The sequence below is a fragment of the Thamnophis elegans genome, chromosome 8, assembly GCF_009769535.1.
Source record: "Thamnophis elegans isolate rThaEle1 chromosome 8, rThaEle1.pri, whole genome shotgun sequence".
Taxonomy (NCBI): Eukaryota; Metazoa; Chordata; class Lepidosauria; order Squamata; family Colubridae; genus Thamnophis; species Thamnophis elegans.
In genome coordinates, this window is record NC_045548.1 from 78003031 (window position 1) to 78027065 (window position 24035).

At 44.7% G+C, this 24035-nt stretch overlaps 1 protein-coding gene across 1 annotated transcript; it reads left to right on the forward strand.

Annotated features, from left to right (window-relative positions):
• The first annotated feature begins 18128 nt into the window (after nt 1-18128).
• On the forward strand, nt 18129-21133 carry PSCA (prostate stem cell antigen). The gene is made up of 3 exons (XM_032222336.1): nt 18129-18180; nt 19099-19209; nt 20916-21133. The coding sequence occupies exons 1-3, from the start codon at nt 18129-18131 to the stop codon at nt 21131-21133; spliced, it is 381 nt and encodes a 126-aa protein (XP_032078227.1).
• The last annotated feature ends 2902 nt before the right edge of the window (nt 21134-24035 follow it).

The window sequence follows — 24035 nt, forward strand, 5'->3', positions numbered from 1 at the left end:
AATAAAAGGTCTGATATTACTTCTGGCCCTTCCTTTATCCAGGCAAACCCACCTTTAAAATCATACCTATTAAGAAATATTTATATCTGATTAAATTGTTCATATGTTATATATAAATGTGACCCTGAGGATACAGATAAACCTCCAAGCGGCCTCAACGACCCTCTCAAAGGATGCAAATAACCAGCTGTCTGCAAGGAGTATAAACCCTTCCTTTCCCCACCATCCAGTCAGAGCTGAAGAAGCTCCTTGGATGAGAAGTGAAACATCTTCAAAGAAAAACCAGAACGTCCAGTTGCCTCCTGAAAAAACACCTTTGGGACAACCATGACCTGGATGACTGAGAATCTCTACAGACTAACCCAGGGGAGAAGCAACATGGAACGAAGGAGAAACTTCCTAACAGTGAGGACAATCAACCCATGGAACAGAAGTTGCCTTCAGAAGTTGTGGGAGCTTCATCACTTGAGACTTTCAAGAAAAGATTGGATTGACGTTTGTCAGAAATGGTGTAGGGTCTTCTGCCTAACCAGGGGGTTGGACTAGAAGACCTCCAAGGTCCTTCCAACTCTTATTACTCCATGTTCTGTGTTTTATGAAAATTACAGCTTCTACCCATCTAACAGCTGATTCCATTTGGGAAGGAAGAGGTCAAGACGATGGTCTTGACGTTGGCATGCAGAAGCATGCCCCAAATGCTAATTTTGACATTCAGAGCTGATCAGTTGCTAAATGTAAGGCATACGTGTGTTGTATGCTTACTCATCCCCTCCCACTTTCCATTGTTACCTGCGTCCTAGCCGCACCATCAAAAATATCCTTGGCTTGGATGAGCTGTCAGGAGCTGTCAGTGACAAAGAAACCTGTCTTGAAAAGAGTGAAAGGAGGTACTTTTGAAGACTGATTCATCTGCTTTGTCCTGATCTTAGCAACTCCGCAATCTTCTTTTGGACATTCATTTTTGCTTCCTGTTTTTTTTTCTGGGTGGGGCGGGGTAAATGACGAAGGAAACCCTGACGAAACCTGGGCGTGTGATTGTTGATTTGTACGTGTTGGGATCAATCACCTTTTTGTTGTGTTCTAACGTGCCTCGGACTGCAGAGAAGAGATGGAACTCACTAAGATTTAGAGGCATAGAATTAATCCTGCTTTTAGTAAATCAAATTTCTATCTCTATTGCTTTTCTTGAAGGTGGAGCAGTGGTTAAATGCAGCACTGCAGGCTACTGCTAGATCAGCAGGTCAGCGGTTCAAATCTCACCGGCTCAGGGTTGACTCAGCCTTCCATCCTTCCGAGGTGGGTAAAATGAGGACCCAGATTGTTGGGAGCAATATGCTGACTCTCTGTAAACCGCTTAGAGAGGCCTGAAAGGCCTATGAAGCGGTATATAAGTCTACTGCTATTGCTATTGCTACTGAGTTCTAGGTCTGAAATATGACTTAATTCTAATTGTTCCAGATTTCATAATAACATGTTAAGGAGACTGGAGACTAAAATATATGAAGAACGGTTGCAGGAACTGGGCATGGCTTAGCTAGTGAAGAGGAGGACCAGGTGAGACATGATAGCAGTCTTCCAATACCCATATACCTGAAAAAGCACATTTCTTGGCTAGATAGCCAGAAGACAAGGCCAAAAAAGGGGGGAAAAAACTTTGAAAACCCCAGAGGTTCGTGGACCTACAATGAAAAGCTCTTTGTCTAAAATTTCTGCCAAACCCTAAAGAGACTCTTTAGGTTGGTCTCAAAAGAAGGAGCTGAGAGTAGACCAGGAGAAGCGAATCCCACCCCTCACACCTGCCTAGGGGCTTCCATCAAAATTACAACCTTCCTGCTCACTTCTAAATAAAAGAGAGAAATTGAGGTTCCCGACAGGCCATTGCAATAAATCAAGAGCAGTTAGACAGAGCTAAGTATTTACAAGGTGCATGTAATAGAAATTTTTGTCAAAGGCAGTATAATTACTTAGCATCTCTGGGGCCCAAGGCTGCAGTGATGGAGGAGGAGGAGGAGGAGGAGGAGGAGGAGGAGGAGGAGGAGGAGGAGGAGGAGGAGGAAGAAGAAGAGGAGAAGTAGGAGAAGGAGGAGGAGGTGGAGACCCTCATCCCATCGTCTAGCTTTGCAGCCCCTTCCATCATTAACCATAAATCAGCAGTCAAATAATAACCTTTCAGACCCAGCTGAATGCAGGAATAATTTTATTAGGCAGAAGTAATATGAATGTCCCCGGCCACATTGATTTCAAGAGACCCTGTGCTTCATCATTAGAAGCCCCTGAAAGGCAGGGAGAGAAACATCCGTCATATTCTATTCGCCTCCAAAAATAGAAAACGGAGACATTTTCACCATTTTGGGATCAAATCATGAGGTTTATTGCTCCCACGGATTTCAGATTAATTGGGGCTCTCTCGGGTCATTTTTTCTCTCTCCTTTGAATGACCTGAGGAACAACTTCTAAAGAAATTATATTTAAAAAATGGGACCCCGTGTTTAGTATTCACAACCAAGCCATAAATGCTGTTATCCTGTAACTTTTTGTCAGGATTCTTCGGAAATATCTGAGAGCCGCCTCGGATTGATCTCTTACAGATTACGGATTGACAGAGTTGGAAGGGACCTTAGTGGTCATCTAGTCCAACCCCCCCCCACTACTCAAGAAGCAGGGCCTACACTCCTTCGGACAAATGGCAGTCCAATCTCTTCTTGAAGGCCTCCAGGGATGAAGCTCCCACAACTTCTGAAGGCAACTTCTGTTCCATGGGTTGATTGTTCTCACTGTCAGGAAATTCCTCTTTATTTCTAGGTTGAATCTCTCCTTGTTCAATTTCCATCCATTGTTCCTTGTCCATCCTTCAGGTGCTTTGGAAAATAGCTTGACCCCCTCCTCTCTGTGGTAGCCCCTGAAATATTGGAAGACTGCTATCATGTTTCCCCTGGTCTTTCTCTTCACTAGACTAGTCATGCCAAGTTCCTGCAACCATTCATTGTATGTTTTAGCCTCCAGTCTCCTAATCATCATGGTTACTCTTCTCTGCACTCTTTCTAGAGTCTCAACATCTTCTTACTGTCTCCAATCTCAGGTAAATCTTACCAACTACTCAAGGAAATTGTGGCTATTCAAACTATGGAGAATTGCTTTCAACATTACAGAATAATAGAGCCTAAAGGGGCCTTGGAGGTCTTCTAGTCCAACCCCATGGCTCAAGCAGGAGACCTATACCATTACAGGCAGAAGGCTGTCCAATCTCTTCTTGAAAACCTCCAATGTTGGAGCACTCACAACTTCTGAAGGCAACTTCTGTTCCACTGATGAATTGTTCCCACTGTCAGGAAATTTCTCCTCAGTTCTAAATTGCTTCTCTCCTGGATTAGTTTCCACCCATTGCTTCTTGTTGATTCAACACATGCATGCAGATAGAATAGAATAACAGAGTTGGAAGGGACCTTGGAGGTCTTCTAGTCCAACCTCCTGCCTAGGCAGGAAACCCTACACCATTTCAGACAAATGGCTATCCAGCATCTTCTTAAAGACTTCCAGTGTTGGGGCATTCACACCTTCTGGAGGCAACTTCTGTTCCACTGATGAATTGTTCTCACTGTCAGGAAATTTCTCCTTATTTTTAGGTTGCTTCTCTCCTTGATTAGTTTCCACCCATTGCTTCTTGTTCTACCCTCAGGTGCTTTGGAAAATAGCTTGACTCCCTCTTCTTTGTGGCAGCCCCTGAGATATTGAAAGACTGCTTTGCTGTCACCCCTGGTTCTTCTTTTCATCAAACTAGACATACCCAGTTCCAGCAACCATTTTAGAGGTTTAGATACCTTGTGAAGAGTAGCTGCAGAAAACCAGGCAGGTGAAACCAAAAATGTGCCATCTCTTTTTGGCTAGTGTGCAGACCAACATGCTAATCTAGGAGGCCGTTCGATCTGTTTTAGCTCAGGCCTTCTTACAAGATCTCTTCCTTGAGCAGGGGGCAGACTAGAAGATCTCCAAGGTCCCTCACAACCATAATATTTCCCTCCCTAATCCCCATATTGGCTAGGGAATTCTGGGAGTTGAAGTCCGCATACCTTAAAGTTGGCAAGGTTGGGAATCATTGCTTGAAGACAAAAATAAGACTCGCATATTTTGTCAGCAGAGCAACAGTGGGGAGGGGATTCTGCCCCCCTCCCCACAATTTTAGGGCTTGGCACATTGTGTGCGTCCAATCTTACAATGCTTATCTAGTTTTACTGAAGGCAAGTTAAATGCAAGAAAGCTGTTTTGCCCCCTCAAGTCTCAGTCAATTAACTTTTAGGAGTTTCCTGCTTCGGGTTCAGTATAAGCAAGAATGCTTCACTGCCCCTCGGTGCTGTTATCCTGGGGCTATCGGCCCTTCTCACAATTCAAGTCAGCTTCCATAACAGTGGTTGCAGAAACTAACTTTCCACCCCACAATGCTGCTTTTTTAAAATTAATTCTTAACCAATCCATACTGAAGACATGAGCATCCGGAACAGTGGTGGGTTTCAAAAATTGTTTGAACCTACTCTGTGGGTGTGGTCTCCTTTGTGGGAGTGGCTTGCCGCCCATGTGACCGGATATGAAGATGCCGACGACACTTGTCAGAACCACCTTAAATGACCTCACACACAGCACTGGCATGCATAAGAATAGGATGCAAACTTGTTTTTTAAAAGGCATCTTTGGTTTGCGTTAAAACAACTTCAACACACGCAATGTTCTGATTGCACCACAAACGCAGTAGTCATCCTTACCTTTCACAGAGGCTCTGAGTTTTATAAATAGGAGCAGGATAGTGTAGAATAATCATATCCAAGGACCAGTGGTGGGTTTCAAAAAAGTTTGGAACCTCTTCTGTAGATGTGGCCTGCTTTCCGGGTCCACTGGTGGAACCTCTTCTAACCAGTTCGGTAGATTTGATTAACCGGTTCTACCGAATAGGTGCGAACTGGTAGGAACCCACCTCCGGAATAACAGAATTACATAGTTATATAGAAGGATCAGGGGAGGACATGATAGAAGTGTTCCAATATCTCAGGGGCTGCCACAGAGAGGAGAGGGTCAGGCTATTTTCCAAAGCATCTGAAGGCCGGACAAGGAATAATGATTGGAAACTGTTCAAGGAGAGATTCAACCTGGAAATAAGGTGAAATTTTCTGACAGCGAGAACAATCAACCGATGGAACAGTTTGTCCTAACCCTGGTCCTTCTCTTCACTAGACTAACCATGTCTATTTCCTGCAACCGTTCTTCATATGCTTTAGCCTCCAGTTCCCTAATCATCCTGGCTGCTCTTCTCTGCACATTTTCTAGTGTCTCAATGTCTTTTTTATAGTGTGGTGACCAGGTCTGCAGCTGTTTTTTTTGGGGGGGGGGGGTCTTTGGCCTGCCTATATTTTCTATTATTCTGCTGTGCATTTTCTATGGTGGGAAAATGGGAGGGGGGATTGTACATAGTGAGATGCTATGAAGCCATAACAACATTCTTTCTAGAAAGCCAAGGTCATCCTTTGTCTAAAACGTGCCATTAAAAATAAGAAAGCAAGACTGCGGGGCATGGGATTTGGAGGTAGCAATTTCTTTTACAAAAAGGAGCCCACCTCGATCAATGAATATCTTGTTGAGATTATAAAAACAGGTTGTCAGGCCTCCAGCCCTCTTTTCTTTTGGATCTTTGGCCTGCCACACTTTCTATAATTCTACTATGCCTTTTCTATGGTAGGAAAATGGGAGGGGGGATTGTACGGAGTTAGATGATATGTAGCCATAACAACATTCTTTCTAGAAAGCCAAGATCATCCTTTGTCTCTGCACCTCTGCACCTGACCAGAACTGGATGGGTGGGACTGCCAGCATGGCAGAGGGAGATTGGACTATGGGATGGACTGGTGGGTGTGGGGGCAAGATCTTGGACTTTCAGCTGGGTGGGGAAAACCGGGAAACTTTCAGATTCGGGTTTTCCCAGATGTGCCAACATGGCTCTCTTAATCAATTGGAACTTTGAGCAATACTTTGCCTCGGACTCTGATTTACTTTTGGATGCTATTTGGAACCCTGACATAGGTAGCAACTCGTTGGGGATGGGTCTCCTAGGGGGGTCCCCAGACAGAACATTTTGCACCTTAAGAGGTTGTGTGATGCTATTTGGAACGCTGACACCGGGTGCAGCATTCTAGGTGTGGCCTTACTAAGGCTTTATAGAGTGATAATAAGATTCGGTAGAAGACAATGAAAGCTCTTGTGATTTTCTTGTCAGTACAAAATTGATAATCGAGAGAGAGAGGGGTTTGTTTAGTGCCTGCTGTTCAAAGCACAGTGTGTGACAACAGCCATCTATCCTCATTTTTATATGACACCTCAGCGCCCATCCTAGCAGCATACCTGCTAAGGTGTAAAAGCATATGGGTACAAGATTCCTTTTCTCTCCAGCAGGGAAAAAAGTTGATTTTAAAAACAAATGAGACATCTTTTACAGTAGCTGTGGGTGAGGTGCTAATTGAGGGAACTAAGAGAAACAAGATAATCTTTTTTTTGGGTGGGGGGGACAGTATCTCCAAAGGGATACCTTTTGGGTTTGCCATCTCTTTTCTCATCCAATTATCTTTTCAGGTGCTCAAGATTTCCTCAATTACAGGTAGTCCTTGAGTTACGACCACAGTTGAGCCCAACCTTTCTGATCAACAGAATAACAGAGTTGGAAGGGACCCTTTGTAGGTCATCTAGTCCAACCCTCTGCTAACTGCTTCCATTCCATTCCATTTGTAAGAAAGGCAACAGTAAAAATATTGGGCTTTCTGTCTGGATGGTCTCTTGTGACGAGCCGATGGACAGAGAATGGAAGCAGTGAGCTTCCTCCCATAATTGGGGCATACCAGGGGTTGTGACACTAAATATATACCTACCTCCCTGGCTCAAGCTGATATAGGAGGACCACCTGTGGCTTAGTGATTAACACATCTGCCTAAGATGCAATACAGCACAGGTTCGAATCCCATTAAGGGTATAGCTAGCTGATGAGAGCTAAATAGCTTGAAATAGATCTATACTAGTCTCCCTTTATTTATTTATCAGCACAAATACAACACAAATGTAAGAAAGGCAACAGTAAAAATATTGGGCTTTCTGTCTGGATGGTCTCTTGTGACGAGCCGATGGACAGAGAATGGAAGCAGTTAGCTTCCTCCCATAATTGGGGCATACCAGGGGTTGTGACACTAAATAAATAAATAAATAAATAAATGAATGAATGAATGAATGAATGAATGTATGTATGTGTGTGTGTGTGTGTGTGTGTGTATATATATATATATATATATATATATATATATATATATATATATATATATATATACATACATACATACATACATACATACATACATACATACATACATACATACATACACATACACATACACACTTAAAGTCACAACCCCTGGTATGCCCAAGTATGGGAGGAAGGTCACACTTCCACTCTCTGTCATTAGGCTCGTCACAAGAGTCCATCCAGACAGAAACCCAATATTTTTTACTGTTGCCTTTTTTGTTACATTTGTTATATTTATGCTGATAAATAAATAAAGGGAGACTAGTATAGATCTATTTCAAGCTATTTAGCTCTCATCAGCTAGCCATACCCAAGTTTTTTTGGGAATCGAACCTGTGCTCCATTGCCTCCCAGGCAGCCTCCCAACCTGTGCTCCATTGCCGCCCTGCCTGGGAGGCAATGGAGCACAGGTTCGATTCCCAAAAAAACTTGGGTATGGCTAGCTGATGAGAGCTAAATAGCTTGAAATAGATCTATACTAGTCTCCCTTTATTTATTTATCAGCATAAATATAACATATATATATATGTATGTATGTATGTATGTATGTATGTATGTATGTATATGTGTGTATATGTATATGTATATGTATATGTATATGTATATGTATATGTATATGTATATGTATATGTATATGTATATGTATATGTATATGTATATGTATATGTATATATACCTCTAATGAATGTGCCTTGTGCAAATAGAGATAGTGGCTCTTGTGCATTCTGCCTTGGCTTGATTCTCACGTCAGGCCTTTCGCACAGGAAGCCTCATTGCCAAATTCCTCCAACGAAAAAGCAAGGAACTCTGCCTACGATTCCCACTTGTTTTCTTTTCCACCAAGGAAAAAGAGGGGAGTTAATTAGCAAAATGACAAACAGACGAGGGTGGGGGGGAAATGCCAAACGCCTTTTTGATGCCTTGACTTAAAATTTTGGGTTGACCACGAAAGAATCCCAATTGCAAACAGAAGTGCAAGAGCGCCTCCTTTTGGATAGTTATCAATACTGCAAGTCAGGCCCTTAAAACCTCCTTTTTTGTTTTGTTCATCCCTGCAAATGAAAGGGGGGGGGGGAGGAATCGTTCATTGGAAGATCAAAAAAATCCCCCAATCAAAGGGCTCTTGAAAGGGGTCGGCAGGAGAGTTTCCCCAGCCGTCCCTAAGTGGAAAGTAAGAAAACAGAAAATAAAGATTAAGGTAGACATCCACGTCGTACAAAAGATACATCAGATTTGCACATTCACCCTTCATTTCGTTAAAGGTAAAGATAAGGGTTCCCCTCGCACATGTATGTGTTACTCGTTCCCAACTCTAGGGGGTGGTGCTGATCTCCGCTTCAAACCTGCAAGGGTCGTAAATGTGAAAAATGGTCATAAGTCACTTTTCTCCGTGTCTCGTGTGACTGAAGGAACGGTTGTAAGTTAAGGACTTTCCCTTAGTCCTTGGTGGCTGCGTGTTTTCTTGTAGCTCCATTGATAAAATAAATAGCATAAAGGAAGCACCTGCCTTCTTTTTGTATCTTGCTCTTCCCCGCCCTTTCGTTCCGCTAAAGCCCGTCAAAAATATTGTGGTTTGACGTTCTTGCAGAACAAGAATATCCAGAACTCCGGATTATCAAGTGCTCTTCAGTTGATTAGGGGAACTGGAGGCTAAAACATACGATGAACGGTTGCAGGAACTGGGCATGGCTGATCTCGTGAAGAGAAGGACCAGGGGAAACATGATAGCATCTTCCAATACTTGAGGGGCTGCCACAGAGAAGGGGGGGCAAGCTATTCTCCAAGGCACCAGACCAGAGGTGGGTTCCTACCAGTTCGCACCAGTTCGGTAGAACTGGTTCGTCAAATCTACCGAACAGGTTAGAAGAGGTTCCACCAGAAAGCAGGCCACACCTACAGAAGAGGTTCCAAAAATTTTTGAAACCCACCACACACACACACAGACAGACAGATAGACAGACAGACAGACTCACACAGAGAGAGAATGAGAAAGAGAGGAAGAAAGAAAGAAAGAAAAAAAGAAAGAAAAAGTAAGAGAGAGATGAAAGAAAAAAAGGAAAAAGGGACAGAGAGACAAAAGGAAGGAAAGAGAGAGAGAGAGAGAGGGAGGGAGGGAGAGAGAGAAAGAAAACACATGGCCGGCAAGCCACTCCCACCAGGTCACATGGCCTGCAAGCCACTCCCACAAAGGAGGCCACACCCACAGAGTAGGTTCGAAAAAATTTTGAAACCCACCACTGCACCAGACAAGGAACAATGGATGGAAACTGACCAAGGAGAGATTCAACCTAGAAATAAGGAGGGATTTTCTGACAGGGAGAACAATCAACCCGTGGAACAGAAGTTTCCTTCAGAAGTTGTGGGAGCTTCATCATCCCTGGAAGCTTTCAAGAAGAGACTGGACTTCCATCTGTCGGAAATGGTGTAGGGATGGAGAACCTATGGTACACCTGCCACAGGTGACACATGGAGCCCTCTCTGCGAGCCGTCGCCCAACTCACCTCCACCACGAATGTACATGCGCCTCCAGTCGGCCAGTTGATTTTTGGGCCTCTGCTGTGCATGCAGAGATGAGCATGCATGCACAGGGGACAGGAGGGTCATGAAAGCATGCATGGGGGAGCAGGGCGACAACATCAACAGGGCGACAACAGCCAGCACGGAGAAAAAAGGGTGCTTTAAATAGCGCTTTGAAAGCAAGCCGATTCAATTTAAGGTAAGGGTTAGGTTTAGGTTTAGGGTTAGGGTTAGGGTTAGGTTAAGGGTTAGGGTTAGGGTTAGGTTTAGGGTTAGGTTAAGGGTTAGGATTAGGGTTAGGGTTAGGTTAAGGGTCAGCTTTAGGGTTAGATTTAGGGTTAGCTTTAGGGTTAGGTTTAGGGGGGTTAGGTTTAGGTTTAGGGGTTAATTTTAGGTTTAGCGTTTACAGCGTGCTTCTGTCTCCGTGCTGTTGTCACCCTGTTGATGACGTCAGCTACGCGGTTTCGTCGAGTGCGGTTTAGTGGAACGCGGTTTTGTGGTGGAACCTTCTAGTCCAACCTCCTGCTCAGGCAGGAGACATTCTACCATTTCGGACAAATAGCTGTCCAGTGTCTTCTTACAAATCTCCAGTAATGGACCACCCACACCTTCTAGAGGCAAGCAGTTCCACTGATTCATTGTTCTAACTCCTTCTCCTTGTTTTTTTCTCCTTGACTAGCTTCTGTCCATTGCTTTTTGTCCTGCTTTCAGGTGGTTTGGAGAAAAGGTCGACCCCCCTCCTGTCTATGACAGTATCTCAAGTACTGGAAGATGTTACCATGTCACCCCAAGTCCTTATCTTCAATACACTAGACTTACCAGTAATATACCAAAAAAAAATAATACTTGTGGACCTCAACTTTCAAAATTCCCCAGCTATAAGAACCAGCCATGGCTCTCACTCATTCTTTGATATCTCAAGATAAATGGGCCTCAGTAACGGATCTAGGAGACACAGATCCCACCATCTTGACTCCCATTATGCTGGGAAATCTTTCCTCATCCAGAGCCCACAGAGAGGCACTTTCACAGAATTGACAAGACCAAGCTAGACATATCTACGGATATAAATATAGACTGTATATAAAGTTGTGGTAGTTCAATCTTCTTCTCGGTGGACAGACCTTTAGAAGATCACCCCGCTTCTTCAGTTGTTAGCAGAGAAATCCACCCGTTTGGGTAGAACACCCATGGGAAGGTCTCCCTGGTTTGCCATCAACTCTTTCCTACATAGGTCCAGAAAGTGGATGATTCAAGAAGTAGCTTTTGTGATGTCTCACCCAGCCTTGATGTCAGAAAGCTGGTGGGGTCAAAGTTGAAGAAGTCCTCCCCTACAAGCCTCTCCAAACACCCAATGAACGTCCAGTAAGTTTCTCAGAATTCTCCATGGTTTGTTGATGGATTTCCATCTCGTAGTCCTGGGAAGAGTTCCTTGTGTCCCAGTGAGTGAAATGGCTGAGAATATCTTAGGAAGTTTGGATCCCAATCCCATCTGTAGACAATTTTCCTGGAATACATATATCAGGATTCCAGTGTTGTTGTATCACAATAAATACAGACAGCTTTGAAATGAGTTATGCATTTCTTCAGCTGGAAGACCCTCTATTAAAGCTTTGGAGAACTTGCTACTTTTGCTGATGGAGCCCACCATCTGAGGTCAGCATCTTCCTTAAGATCAAGGATGGGGAAACCAATTGTGTTGCTGAGTCACCTAACCCAGCATCCTTTCCTCTGGCCATATTAGCTGGATCTGCTAGAAGTTGTCTATGATAGCACCTCAAGTACTGGAAGATGCTACCATGTCGCCCTAAGTCCTTCTCTTCAATACATTAGACTTACCCATAACCAGACTTACCAGTCAACCAAATCTAGAAGGGCACCAAGTTCTCCACTTCTGCTAACTCTTGAGTAGAAGTCCCACCTAAGAAACTAGACCTGGGACTAAGTTTTCCTGACTTTTATTTTTATTTGTGAGTTATTTCTTGACAGAACTGCAATAACATCAACCCTATGGCTTTTCTTTTGTTGAGGTTTCTGAGGTAAAATTGGTTGATTTTTTTTTTTTACTTCTAGTTGTAGATGCCCTCAGGTCTTCCCCCACCTCACCGCAACATTTATTGAATTCAGAGAGGCATGAGTTGAGCTGTGTGGGTTGAAATGAATGGACCAGGTTAACGTGAAGATGAGAAAGTGGGTTTAACAAAGAAAGAGAATCTGTCATCTTAAGAGACCAGCTGGAGAAATTCCACCCCTCCTGCTTGAGGATGGAGAAGTCTGTCCTTCAGTTCCTTAGTTCTGCTAAGTTTCACCTTGCCTAAAAACTCTGAGATGTTGTGGTCCTCCAGTGGTGTTGTGACTCAGCAGAAGTTTGCTGTGAGTTGAGTCGGGATGCAGGAATAACAATGCATCTGGGGGTCGTTAGTGTCGTCTTCTGGAGATAAGAGGACGGATGGTGCCACGCCCTGGTTGCAGAAGTCAACGTTCACTCGTTCGTTCGTGGTTCGTCGTTCATCGGTCATGGTTTGTTTGTGAGAGGCACTTGGATAAGTGATTTGCTTTCTGTAACCCTGATTCAAAGAGACACTTGGAGAAATGAATTGCTTTCTTCCTGTAAACCTGGTGTTGCTGTAATAGCTCTTTGTTTTTGCATTCGGCTGCGTAACCCTTTTTGCCAGAGACATTATTTATGTTTATTTTGGGCTCGCAGCCAGCGTGAGCCAGGACTGATAAAGTTATTTCCTTTTAAGTCTGTCTGACTATCGTCTGTGAACGAGTGACAAAGGGGGGTCATAACAAGTGGCCAGCAAAGCTGGCAGAGATTCAGACAGTGAGGAGATTGGGGAGGAACCTGGGCCAGTCTTGGAGTCTGGGGAAGGCTCTGATGAGGGCTCTGTGTCGGAGGCAGAGAGGGGGCCAGGGCCATCTGCCAGTTATCAGCTGCCTTCAGAGTCAGAGATCAGTGGGGCAGATGAACAGCTGGAGCCTGTTCCCAGTGTGTGCATGCGCAGAGTTGCCAGACGAAGGGAACGGCTAAAGAACAGGGGTCGACTTGGGAGTAAGGCCACAGGTGGACGATGAATGGCCCCTTCCAGAGGAAATTTAAAAAGGAGTGAAAGGGGAGTGGAGTTTGCAGGAGACAATTAGTTTACTTAATTGGTTCGTGACTCTCCGAGACTCCTTGCCGAGTTTTGCAGATATCGGCTTGGCAGCTCTCCAAGCCAGATAAAGTCTGTGACTGTAAATCCTCCCTCGAAAGACTTTGCTGGATGTGAATGAGCAGAAATCACAGCAAATTAATAAAAGGGTTCTTTGTCGGGACAAGGAGTTTGCTTCATGCTCTCAGGAAGCCTAGAGCGGATCATGAGATTTCATACAAGGTCATTCAAGGGTCAGTTAGTATTCTAGAAAAGGAAGAACGGTGGTGTCACAGAAATCCTAGGGAGTGATGGGAAGAAGCCCTCAGAGATCTAGGTAGATCTTCCAGCCACATGTGGTTCAACAGCTATTTTTCAGAGACGGTGAAGCAAGGTGGAGAGACGATGTCCCATTCTCTGCAGAACAGATTCAGCCACCAATGATGAGAGCCGTTCTGATCCTCCTGTTGACTGGAGTCCTCCTTATACAGCCAGGTGAGTCTTCTAATAGGTCTGCCTTCCATTCCAGCAATGCTTTTCCTAGGGAATTTAGCTTCACCAGATCTCTCCTTCCTGTTCCTCATGTGCGCCTTGGGTTCATTTTGGACACTTATTTAAGAATAGAATAGAATAGAATAGAATAGAGAAAGAAGGAAGGAGAATAGAATAGGAATAGAATAGGAATAGGAATAGGAATAGGAATAGGAATAGGAATAGGAATAGGAATAGGAATAGGAATAGGAATAGGAATAGAATAGAAATAGAATAGAATAAGGAAAGAAGAAAGGAGATTAGAATAGAATAGAATATAAAATAGAATAGAATAGAATAAGGAAAGAAGTAGAATAGAATAGAACAGAATAGAGAAAGAAGGAAGGAAACTAGAATAAACTAGAATAGAATAGAATAGAATAGAATAGAATAGAATAGAATAGAATAGAATAGAATAGAATAGGGAAAGAAGGAAGGAGAATAGAATAGGAATAGGAATAGGAATAGGAATAGGAATAGGAATAGGAATAGGAATAGGAATAGGAATAGGATAGAATGCAACACAATACAATACAATACAATAATACAATACAATACAGCTGGAAGGGACCGTCTAGTCCAGCCCACTGCTCAAGCAGGAGAGCCTATCCTATTTCAGACAAGTGACCATCCAGTCTCTTTTAAAAACCTCCAGTCCTGGGGCACCCACCACTTTTGAAGGCAAGCTATTCCACTGGTTAATTGCCCTCACTGTTAGGAAGCTTCTCCATAATTCCAGGTTCCTTCTCTCTTTGATACGTTTCCATCCATTGCTTCTTGTCCTGCCCTCTGGTGCTTTGGAGAACGTTGCCCCCCTCTTCTTTGGGGCAGCCCCTCAAATACTGGAAGACTGCTATCATGTCCCCCCTTGCCCTTCTTTTCTCCAGATTGGCCAGATCCAAATCCTGCAGCCATCCTTCGTATGTTTTAGTCTCCAGGCCTTTGATCATCTTCGTTGCTCTTCTCTGCACTTTTCCCAAAGTGTCAACATCCTTTTTGTAGCATGGTGACCAAAATTCTTTGCAGTATTCCAGGTGCAGCCTTACTAAGGCTTTACAAAGTGGCACTAGTATCTCACGTGATCTTGATTCTATGCCTCTGTTTATACAGCCCAGGAGGGCACTAGCTTTTATAATATATTTATTTCTTTGCTTGGATGTTGGTCGAGAAAATTGATATGGCCACCTCACTGGGGTGCCGGGCGCCTTGCAGAAATGAAATCCCGGCACAAACCATAATAAACTTGGTGAGACCCATCAAGCCAACCACTTGATGGACTCTATATCACCCTGGCTTGCCCAGGCCCATTGTCAGAACCATGTAAAGTCAGAGTGGGGCAACTCACTCACCATAGCCAACTCGTTGCAGCCAACTCACCGCTGCCAAATCACGGTTGTGGCCCGCCAGTGGCCAGAAGATCTGGCAGCAGAGTCTGACAGCGAGGAGGTTGGGGAGGAGCATGGGCCAGTCCTGGGGGCTGAGGAAGGCTCTGATGAGGGCTCTGTGTTGGAGGCAGAGACGGGGCCGAGACCGTCTGGCAGTGATCAGCTGCCTACGCAAGTAGACAGCAGTGAGGCAGAGGAACAGCTGGAGCCTGTTCCCAGTGTGCGCATGCGCAGAGCTGCCAGAAGAAAAGAACAGCTCAGAAATCAGGGTCGACTTGGGAGTAAAGCCACAGGTGGACGGTGATTGGCCCCTCCCAGAGGAAGAGGAGCGAAAGGGGAGTGGGCTTTTGCAGGAAACAATTCGTTCGTTCGGTCATTAGATTTGTTTCAGGAGTGTGAAGATCTGTCCGTGAATCTCAGAGACTCTGTGCCAATTCTTTCCTTGCTCAGCACCTCATTTGGCAAATATTCACATGGCAGCTTTCCAAGCTAGATAAGGTCTGTGGTCATAAATACTCCTTCGAAAGACAGTTTGCCAGGCCTTGGCTGAATGTGAATGAGAGGAATTCCCATTCATTTAATAAAAGGGGTTTTGTCGGGACCAGGGACTCTGCCTCGTGCTTTTTCGGGAAGCCTAGCTCAGAACATTCACCGTGGTCAGTTCGCCACAGCCAACTTGCCATGGAACAATTCACTGCAGCCAATTCGCCGCAGGAAAACTCACTGCAGGCCAATTCAACCATTTTATTTAACGATGTGAATTTGGGTCATTTGTGTTTCGAAGGAAAGGAGGGGGGAAACTCTATCGCTCCGTCTAGGGAACGCTCAACCTGCGTTTCTTAGGAGCCTGTTTTGATTTCTTAAAAACCTGTTGGGATCAAAGAATCAGCACCAGGCATCCAATTCCGGTTAAGCTGATTCATTTGCTCAGATCCATACGCAAAACTCTAGCCAAGGATCAGCCAAAAGGATTCGAGGAAGGTTGGATTTAAACCATTTGTGGGAACGTAATGCCTCTGGGCTGGTGACTCACTTGACTTCCCCCTCCTGCAAAACCTTGAGAAATTACTCCGCGAGAGTTATTACTCAGCCAGGATGCCCACAGATGCCTCGGCAAAAGCCAGGAATCTGGTTTTTCCTGCCAAGCAGACCCCAAAAAAATGCCTTGGGAGGACAAAGCAGGACTGGGGAGCCTTACCCACAGTAGCCTGAAGTGACCATTAACAGCCGAGCACTTATCCTCCTTGATCGCATTGAAGATTTGTTTTCAGCCATAATTAGGGTGATTTTTTAAAAAATTCTTGCATTTTTGCCAGCCTCTGGCAATCAAGTTCCGGCAACTGAGCTCAGTGCCTACGCAAGTCCTCCTTGACTTATGACCGTTCCCTTAATGAACATTCAAAGTTATAACAGTGCCGGAAAAAGGAACTCACGACCATATCTCACAGTTACAACGGTTGCAGACTCCCTGTGTTCAGGCTCTTGGCAACCGACTCTTATTTTTTTATATATAGTTTTTTATTCTATTTTAATGCAAAGATACCATCTTTTATTAAACAGTGTGCCCTGTGGGTACAAATATTTTGTGCAATGATGATTAAAATTGCAGCCATATTCATTATTTATCTATTCTAATGCATAACATACAGTTATAACGATCCCCTTCTTAACTTATTTTATTAACACAATTTCCCTGTTTCTCTCCTCTGCTTTCCTTTCTAATTTTCATATTTATTCTCTAACCATTGATAAAATAACTCCCGTGTACTATAGTAGTTAGATTCTTCCCTTTTTTTTAAAATTGCAAATGTTAATCTATTCGTTTCTGCACATTCTAATATTTTCTTAATCACGTTCTCATCCGTAGGGATCTTTTCACTTTTTCCAATGTTGTGCAAATACAATTCTAGCTGCAGTCATTTCATAGCAATAGCAATAGCAATAGCAATAGCAGTTAGACTTATATACCGCTTCATAGGGCTTTCAGCCCTCTCTAAGTGGTTTACAAAGTCAGCATATTGCCCCCAACAAACAATCCGGGTCCTCATTTTACCCACCTCAGAAGGATGGAAGGCTGAGTCAACCCTGAGCCGGTGAGATTTGAACAGCTGAACTGCAGAACTGCAGTCAGCTGAAGTAGCCTGCAGTGCTGCATTTAACCACTGCACCACCTCGGCTCTACATGAACAATCAAATGTACATTTTCTTTACTATAAGTTTCCGATAGAATCCCCAACAAGAATAATTCTGGTTTAAAATCAATATGTTGTTGTATCATCTTCTCCAACCACATACGAATTTTTGCCCAATGTTTTTAAGCTTCTACACACGTCCACCACACATGATAGTAGTATGATCCCGGTGTCTGATGACATTTCCAAGTGACTCCTATTTATGACAGTTGCCCTGGGCAGGGGTGAGTTCCGGTTGACATTATTGCCAGTTCGGCACACAAAAAACTATGGCAAATTTTGCACACACGTGCTCCGGGCGCGCTAATGCACATTTGCACCTAGAAAGGTCTGTGCAGGTGCACGACATTAGAAAAGGGGGAAAATACATTTTTGCAATGAAGATTGTTCCGCGTATGTGTAGAACAGAAAATCAAGATGGTGCCACTGAGGATAGAACCAAATCGGGTGCATGTCCGGCTGAGTTACTACCTATTCGGCTGAACTAGTCCAAACCGGTAGGAACCCACCTCTGGTCCTGGGGTCTTGCGATTTCCCCTTTCGTAAAATGGGACAAAACTCACTTAATACACGTCTCACTCAGCAACGGAAACCTTGGGCTCAGTTTTGGTTATAAGTCGAGGACTACCGTGCTTGTAGATCTTAGAAAGAAATTTCACGGAGTGTCGGTTGCTTCCCCGGCCAATATGATCCTGCCGTGCCATGTTGTTCCTTTTCTCCCATGCTCTCCCTTTTGATAAAAGTTCAAAGTTGAAGTGGATGTTTGTCGGAGATAATCTAGAACAGGGTTCCACAACCCTACGCATATGTAGAAGCATTTTTGCCTACTGTGCATATGCGCATAGCGCACATCAAATGTGTGCATGCCCGAAACGCATCCCTGAGCAAACCGGCAGTAGAAGAACCTGGAACCCAACCCTGGTTCTCACTTCAGCAGTGGGTTCCAGATCCTGTCACAATCGGTACGCTGCAACGGGGCCGGGCGTCCACCACGCATGCACACCCTCCACCCTGTGATGCTCCAGCTGTTCAGCAGAGCGTCATGCCCTACGATGCGCGCATGTGCACAAATGGCCCGGTTAGCTCAAATAGAGGTAAGGAACAAGGGTGAGCAGGTGGGCCATCCAAAGCACCATTCCGGTACAGTGGCTGCTGTTCCCAGCAGCCACCGGTATGCCCGTACCAGGGTGTACCGGCTGGAACCCACCCCTGCCTCCCTTTTGTGCACAGTGAACGAACGCAGGTGTGCTCCATTTGTGCAAGTGGTGGTTTCCTGTGTCCCACCACTCGCACGGAACTGTGGGAAGAAATGTCCATCTGGTTCAGTTCCAAGATGGGGGAAAGACATTGAAAACATGGAAGCTGATTGGAAAGATGGTTCAATGATGAAGCAGAGCCACAAGTGACTTGGGGACAGCTGACCCCCTGAAGTTGAGAGAGAGAGAGGCTTTTATACCTTTTGCACTTAGCAATAGCAGTTAGACTTATATACCGCTTCATAGGGCTTTCAGCCCTCTCTAAGCGGTTTACAGAGTCAGCATACCGCCCCCAACAACAACACTCTGGGTTCTCATTTTACCCACCTTGGAAGGATGGAAGGCTGAGTCAACCCTGAGCCGGTGAGATTTGAACAGCCGAACTGCAGTCAGCTGAAGTAGCCTGCAGTGCTGCATTTAACCACTGCGCCACCTCGGCTCTATAACTTGAGCTTCCTATTCCTGTGGAAGGGCATGTATTCTATTGGCGTGTGTCAGATTTCCATGGGGCCATGAAGGGGTCATGGTTGTCTGAGCTAAGCTTGGTTGACGTTTGGGCTGCTGTGAGAGGATGCAATGAAGAGGCTTGTGTTTTGTAAGGGTGTTGGTTAGTTCCTATGATGGTTTTGTCTTGGTTTGGATGTTGAGTGAGGGCCATTTGCTTATGAATAGAGCTACCTAGACACTTGGCTGTTTTCAATAAACTCTCTCTCTCTCTTCAATTCCTCTCTAAAATTTGCCTCTCTTCTCTGGCAGGTGGCTCGCTCTGGTGTTACACCTGCCGCATCCAACTCTATACCGACAAATGCAAAACGACGGTATTCTGCAAAGGAAAGACAAAACAGATTTGCAAAACAGATGTGATCAGTAAGCCAAGCTGCAAACTGCCTCACTCTGTGTATCTCTTCCTGCTCTCTTTCTCATCCTTTCTCTCTCTCTTTCTTTCTCATTCTCTTTCTTTCTCTCATTCTCTCTCTCTCTCTTTCTCTCTCTCTCTCACTCTGCCTCATGCTCATTCTTCCTCTCACTCCCTTTCTCTCTTTCTAACTGTTTCTTATTCTCTTTCTTTCTCTTTCTCATTCTTTCTTTTTTTCTTTCTCTCTCTCTCTCACTCTGCCTCATGCTCATTCTCTCTCTCTCCCTTTCTCTCTTTCTGACTCTATTTCTTATTCTCTTTCTCTCTTTCTCTTTCTCATTCTCTTTTCTCTTTCTCAATCTCTCTCTCTCATTCTCTTTTTTTCTTTCTCTCTCACTCTGTCTCATGCTCATTCTTCTCTCCCTTCTCCTCTTCTAACTCTCTTTCTTATTCTCTTTCTTTCTCTTTCTCATTCTTTCTTTTTTTTCTTTCTCAATCTCTCTCTCTCTCATTCTCTCTCTTTTTTCTTTCTCTCTCTCTCTCATTCTGTCTCATGCTCATTCTTTCTCTCTCTCCCTTTCTAACTCTATTTCTTATTCTCTTTCTTTCTTTTTCTCATTCTTTTTTTTCTTTCTCAATCTCTCTCATTCTCTCTCTTTTTTCTTTCTCTCTCCCTCACTCTGCCTCATGCTCATTCTTTCTCTCTCTCCCTTTCTCTCTTTCTAACTCTCTTTCTTATTCTCTTTCTTTCTCTTTCTCATTCTTTCTTTTTTTCTTTCTCAATCTCTCCCTCTCATTCTCTTTCTTTCTCTCTCTCTCTCTCAGTCTCATTCTCTCTCTCCCTTTCTCTCTTTCTCACTCTTTCTTGTGTTCTCTCTCTCTCTCTCTCTCTCTCTCTCTCCCTCCCTCTTTCTCTTGGTTTTCTTGCAGACCTTTCATTACCCAACCAGGGAACATCATCAGTGCTAGAAGCTGTTGTTAGTGATGATGTTCCCTAGTTTGTTTGTTTGTTTGTTTGTTCGTTCGTTCGTTCGGTTAGTTAGTTAGTTAGTTAGTTAGTTAGTTAGTTAGTTAGTTAGTTAGTTTGTATGCCGCCCACTCCCGAGAGACTCAGGGCAGCTTACAAGTAAAAAAGGGAAGGGGAAGACATACAAAAACAAAACAACATTAAAAGATCCACACGTTCACAACTTAGTTGTGTCGTAAAACATCTTCAAGAAAAACATCAAGCTTAGAAGCACCAAGGACCCCGTAAGTGTTGCCCTCCTCATAAACCCCACTTCCTTTTACCACTAAGGATGTTCCCTCATTGGGTCATGGAAACATCTACAAGAAAACCACCAAGCTCAGAAAGCATTCACAGTTCAACCCTGAGCTACGAATATTCTCTCCTATTGGCAGGGAGAAGCCTGTAGGATAAAAGTTTGAAGGTCCCAAACCACCACCACCACCACCACCTCCTCCTCCTCCTCCTCCTCCTCCTCCTCCTCCTCCTCCTCTCCTCCTCCTCCTCCTCCTCCTCCTCCTCCTCTTCTTCTTCTTCTTCTTCTTCTTCTTCTTCTTTCTTCTTCTTCTTCTTCTGGATTTACAAATCCTGCCCCATTTCCCATCTGCTAGGGAGTTACTGTGGACAACACACTGCCTTACCCCATAAAATGGGATGGGTAGCCGGGTCCCTTCTGGGCCTCCCTAGCTTCCATGTCAATCTCCTTTCCAGGTCTGATGGGGTTTGTCAGCATCATCTCTAAGGAATGCGCTTCGTCATGCAATGCATACTACAAGGACATCTCCATTGCCAAAAGGAACATCTCCTGCTGTTCCAACGACCTCTGCAACATTGAAAGCAAGTCCTCCTCCTCCTCCACCCTCCGTGCCCAGATAGCGATGGTGGTTTTCACCAGCTTGGTCTGCATGATTCTGAGCAGGGCACTATGAGGGAGGCTTGCAGTTAAGGCAAAGAAAAGCAGAATCTAAATTTCCACCCAAGGCTACATTTAAAACCGCTGAAGAAGACATTGATCTCTTATAAAGTAACCATGGGATTCAATTGCTTATTGTTTGTTATTAAAGACATAGGTTAGGATAGGATAGGGTAGGGTAGGGTAGGGTAGGGTAGGGAAGGGAAGGGAGGGATAGGGAGAGCACAACAGAGCAGAGCAGAACAGAACAGAATGCAGTATAGAATAGTATAATAGTATAATAGAAGATAACCTGGGCATTTGCCCAGGTTCGCCTGGTGCGCCAGTTGCAACCCTACCTGAATCGGGAGGCCCTCACAACAGTCACTCGGGCCCTTGTGACCTCTAGGCTGGAATACTGCAATGTACTCTACATGGGGCTGCCCTTGAAGAGCATCCGGCGGCTTCAGCTAGTCCAGAATGCGGCCGCACGAGTGATTGTGGGTGCACCTCGGTTCGCCCACATAACACCTATCCTCCGTGAGCTGCGCTGACTACCTGTTGAGCTCCGGGTGCGCTTCAAGGTGCTACTTGTCACTCATAAAGCCCTCCATGGCAGTGGATCTGCGTACTTGAGAGACCGCCTCCTGCCAATTACCTCCCTGCGACCAATTAGATCGCATAGATTAGGCCTTCTCCGAGTTCCATCTGCCAGTCAGTGCCGACTGGCAACTACACGGAGGAGAGCCTTTTCAGTAGTAGCTCCGACCCTATGGAACGATCTCCCCGTGGAGATTCGTACCCTCACCACCGTCCAGACCTTCCGCACAGCCCTTAAGACCTGGCTAGCCTGTCAGGCCTGGGGATAAAGATAATCTGTCCCCACCCGAATGATGAATGAATGTTGTTTACTATTTTACTTTTATGTACTATTTTGTGTCTATTGTCTGTACCCTCCCTTCCCCATTTTATGTAAGCCGCCCTGAGTCCCCTCAGGGAAAAGGGCGGCCTATAAATATTAATAAAATCACTAAAATCACGAAAAAATAGAAAAGAAAATAGAAAATAGAAAAGAAAATAGAAAATAGAAAATAGAGTAGAGTAGAGAAGGGTATAGTAGAGTAGATATAGAATAGAATAGAATAGAATAGAATAGAACAGAACAGAACAGAACAGAACAGAACACTTTATTTCACACCAAGTGTGATTAGACACACAAGGAATTTGTCTCCGGTTTAAAAAAAAAAAAAGCTTTCAGTATGCATACAAAGCAACCATAGAATCATCATCATCATCATCAAAATAATAATACCAATAAGAAGAGGGAATTAAGAAGATGAATAGAAGGAGAATAAGTATGCTATACTCATACTACCAGGGTAAATGTCTTTAGGCATGAATTGGGTGTTCAGCAGAGTGATGGCAGGAGGGGAAAATTGTTCCTATGTTCCCTTGTTTTGGCAAGATAGATGATGATGATGATGATGAGAGAGAGGGGGGAGGGAGGGAGATGGAGATGAGAAAGAGACAGAGAGGGAGGGAGGGAGAGAGAGAGAGAGAGAGAGAGAGATGGGAAAGAGAGAGGGGGGAGGGAGGGAGAGGGAGAGTTCCTCTATATTTGGAGCCACCTTGCATGCAGAAGGAAATTGCAAACTATATTTGGGGGATAACATGGTGAGGGCTGCGGTTCTCAACCTTTCAGATTTAAGATGCATGGATTTCAAGTGGCTGGCTGGGGAAATGTAGGAGTTGAAGTCCGCACATCTTCAAACTGTCAAGTTTGGGAAACAAACTTGTTCTTGTCCCAGCTCCTCTTCCCCTGCGGATTCAGACTCCCAACGGGTGACTGAGAATCTCCCTAGACATTCCTCCTGGCCTCGGGCCTATTGGAAGTCTTTCCATTCTGCCTTGTAGGAAGTTAGTACCCAGCTCTCTCCTAGAAGAATCAAATATCCTGGGAAACATTGAAAAAGGCAGGGTATGACGTTTCCCTGGGTAAGAAATGGAGAAGCGTGTTTTTAGGCAAGAAACAGACTCACTCTTAGTAGCCCCCACCTTTGTCAATGGGCCATGGAAAGGCCCGAGCCAGTCTATTCTACATAACAAAGACCTCCCCCCTTCAGCTCCAAAGTGATGGGGTTAAGGGATGATAGTATTAGCCCTTTACCCAACTCACCACGGGGCACCTGGGAAGAAGCGATGCTCAACCAAACTGGGACTCAAAGCACAGCCTACAGATTTACCCCTGCATGACCCCATGGGAGTCTGACAACCAATCAGAATACAAGCTCCAGATCAAAGGCCAGAGAGGGGATAAAACCAGGGACTTTCAGCATCTCAGCCCTCCCTTCTCTTCTTCTCCACCAACATTGAAGCATGTGATCACCTTTTCTGTTCAGGGCTCAAGCCAGGTGATCCTGTCCACCATTAAAACCATCTTTCCAAGCAGCCTCCATGTTTCCAGTGTCTTTTCCCCCACTTGGAACTGAACCCAGAAGAAGATTTCTTTCAACAGCCTATCTGGGCTTTGATTGACAATGGTGCCCCTCCCTGGCAGCACCCATAAATTGGCCCTGGGTTTCTGACAGGGAGAATTAAAGGATCAAGAGGGCCCTTCAGGGCACAGAGTGGAGATAAAACGGGCATTTGCTGAGATTTGCTGATCGGCTTGTATTTTTCCAAATCTCCAAGGCAGAACAGCCTCTCTCTCCTCCCTCTGGGTTTACACAACGGTGGGAAATTGTGTCCCGTGTCGGTCTGAATCTTCCCAGCGTTGACAGTCGGCTGTGAGAAGAGCACAGCTGTCAAAACCCAGCTACGTAACACCAAAAATAAATCAGCAGTGGTCTAGCACATCTCCATTTCCACCCAGCAGAGGGATTAGATTCAGCCCACAGGTGGGATTTAAATAATTTAAGAACCGGTTCCCCGGCTGGGTA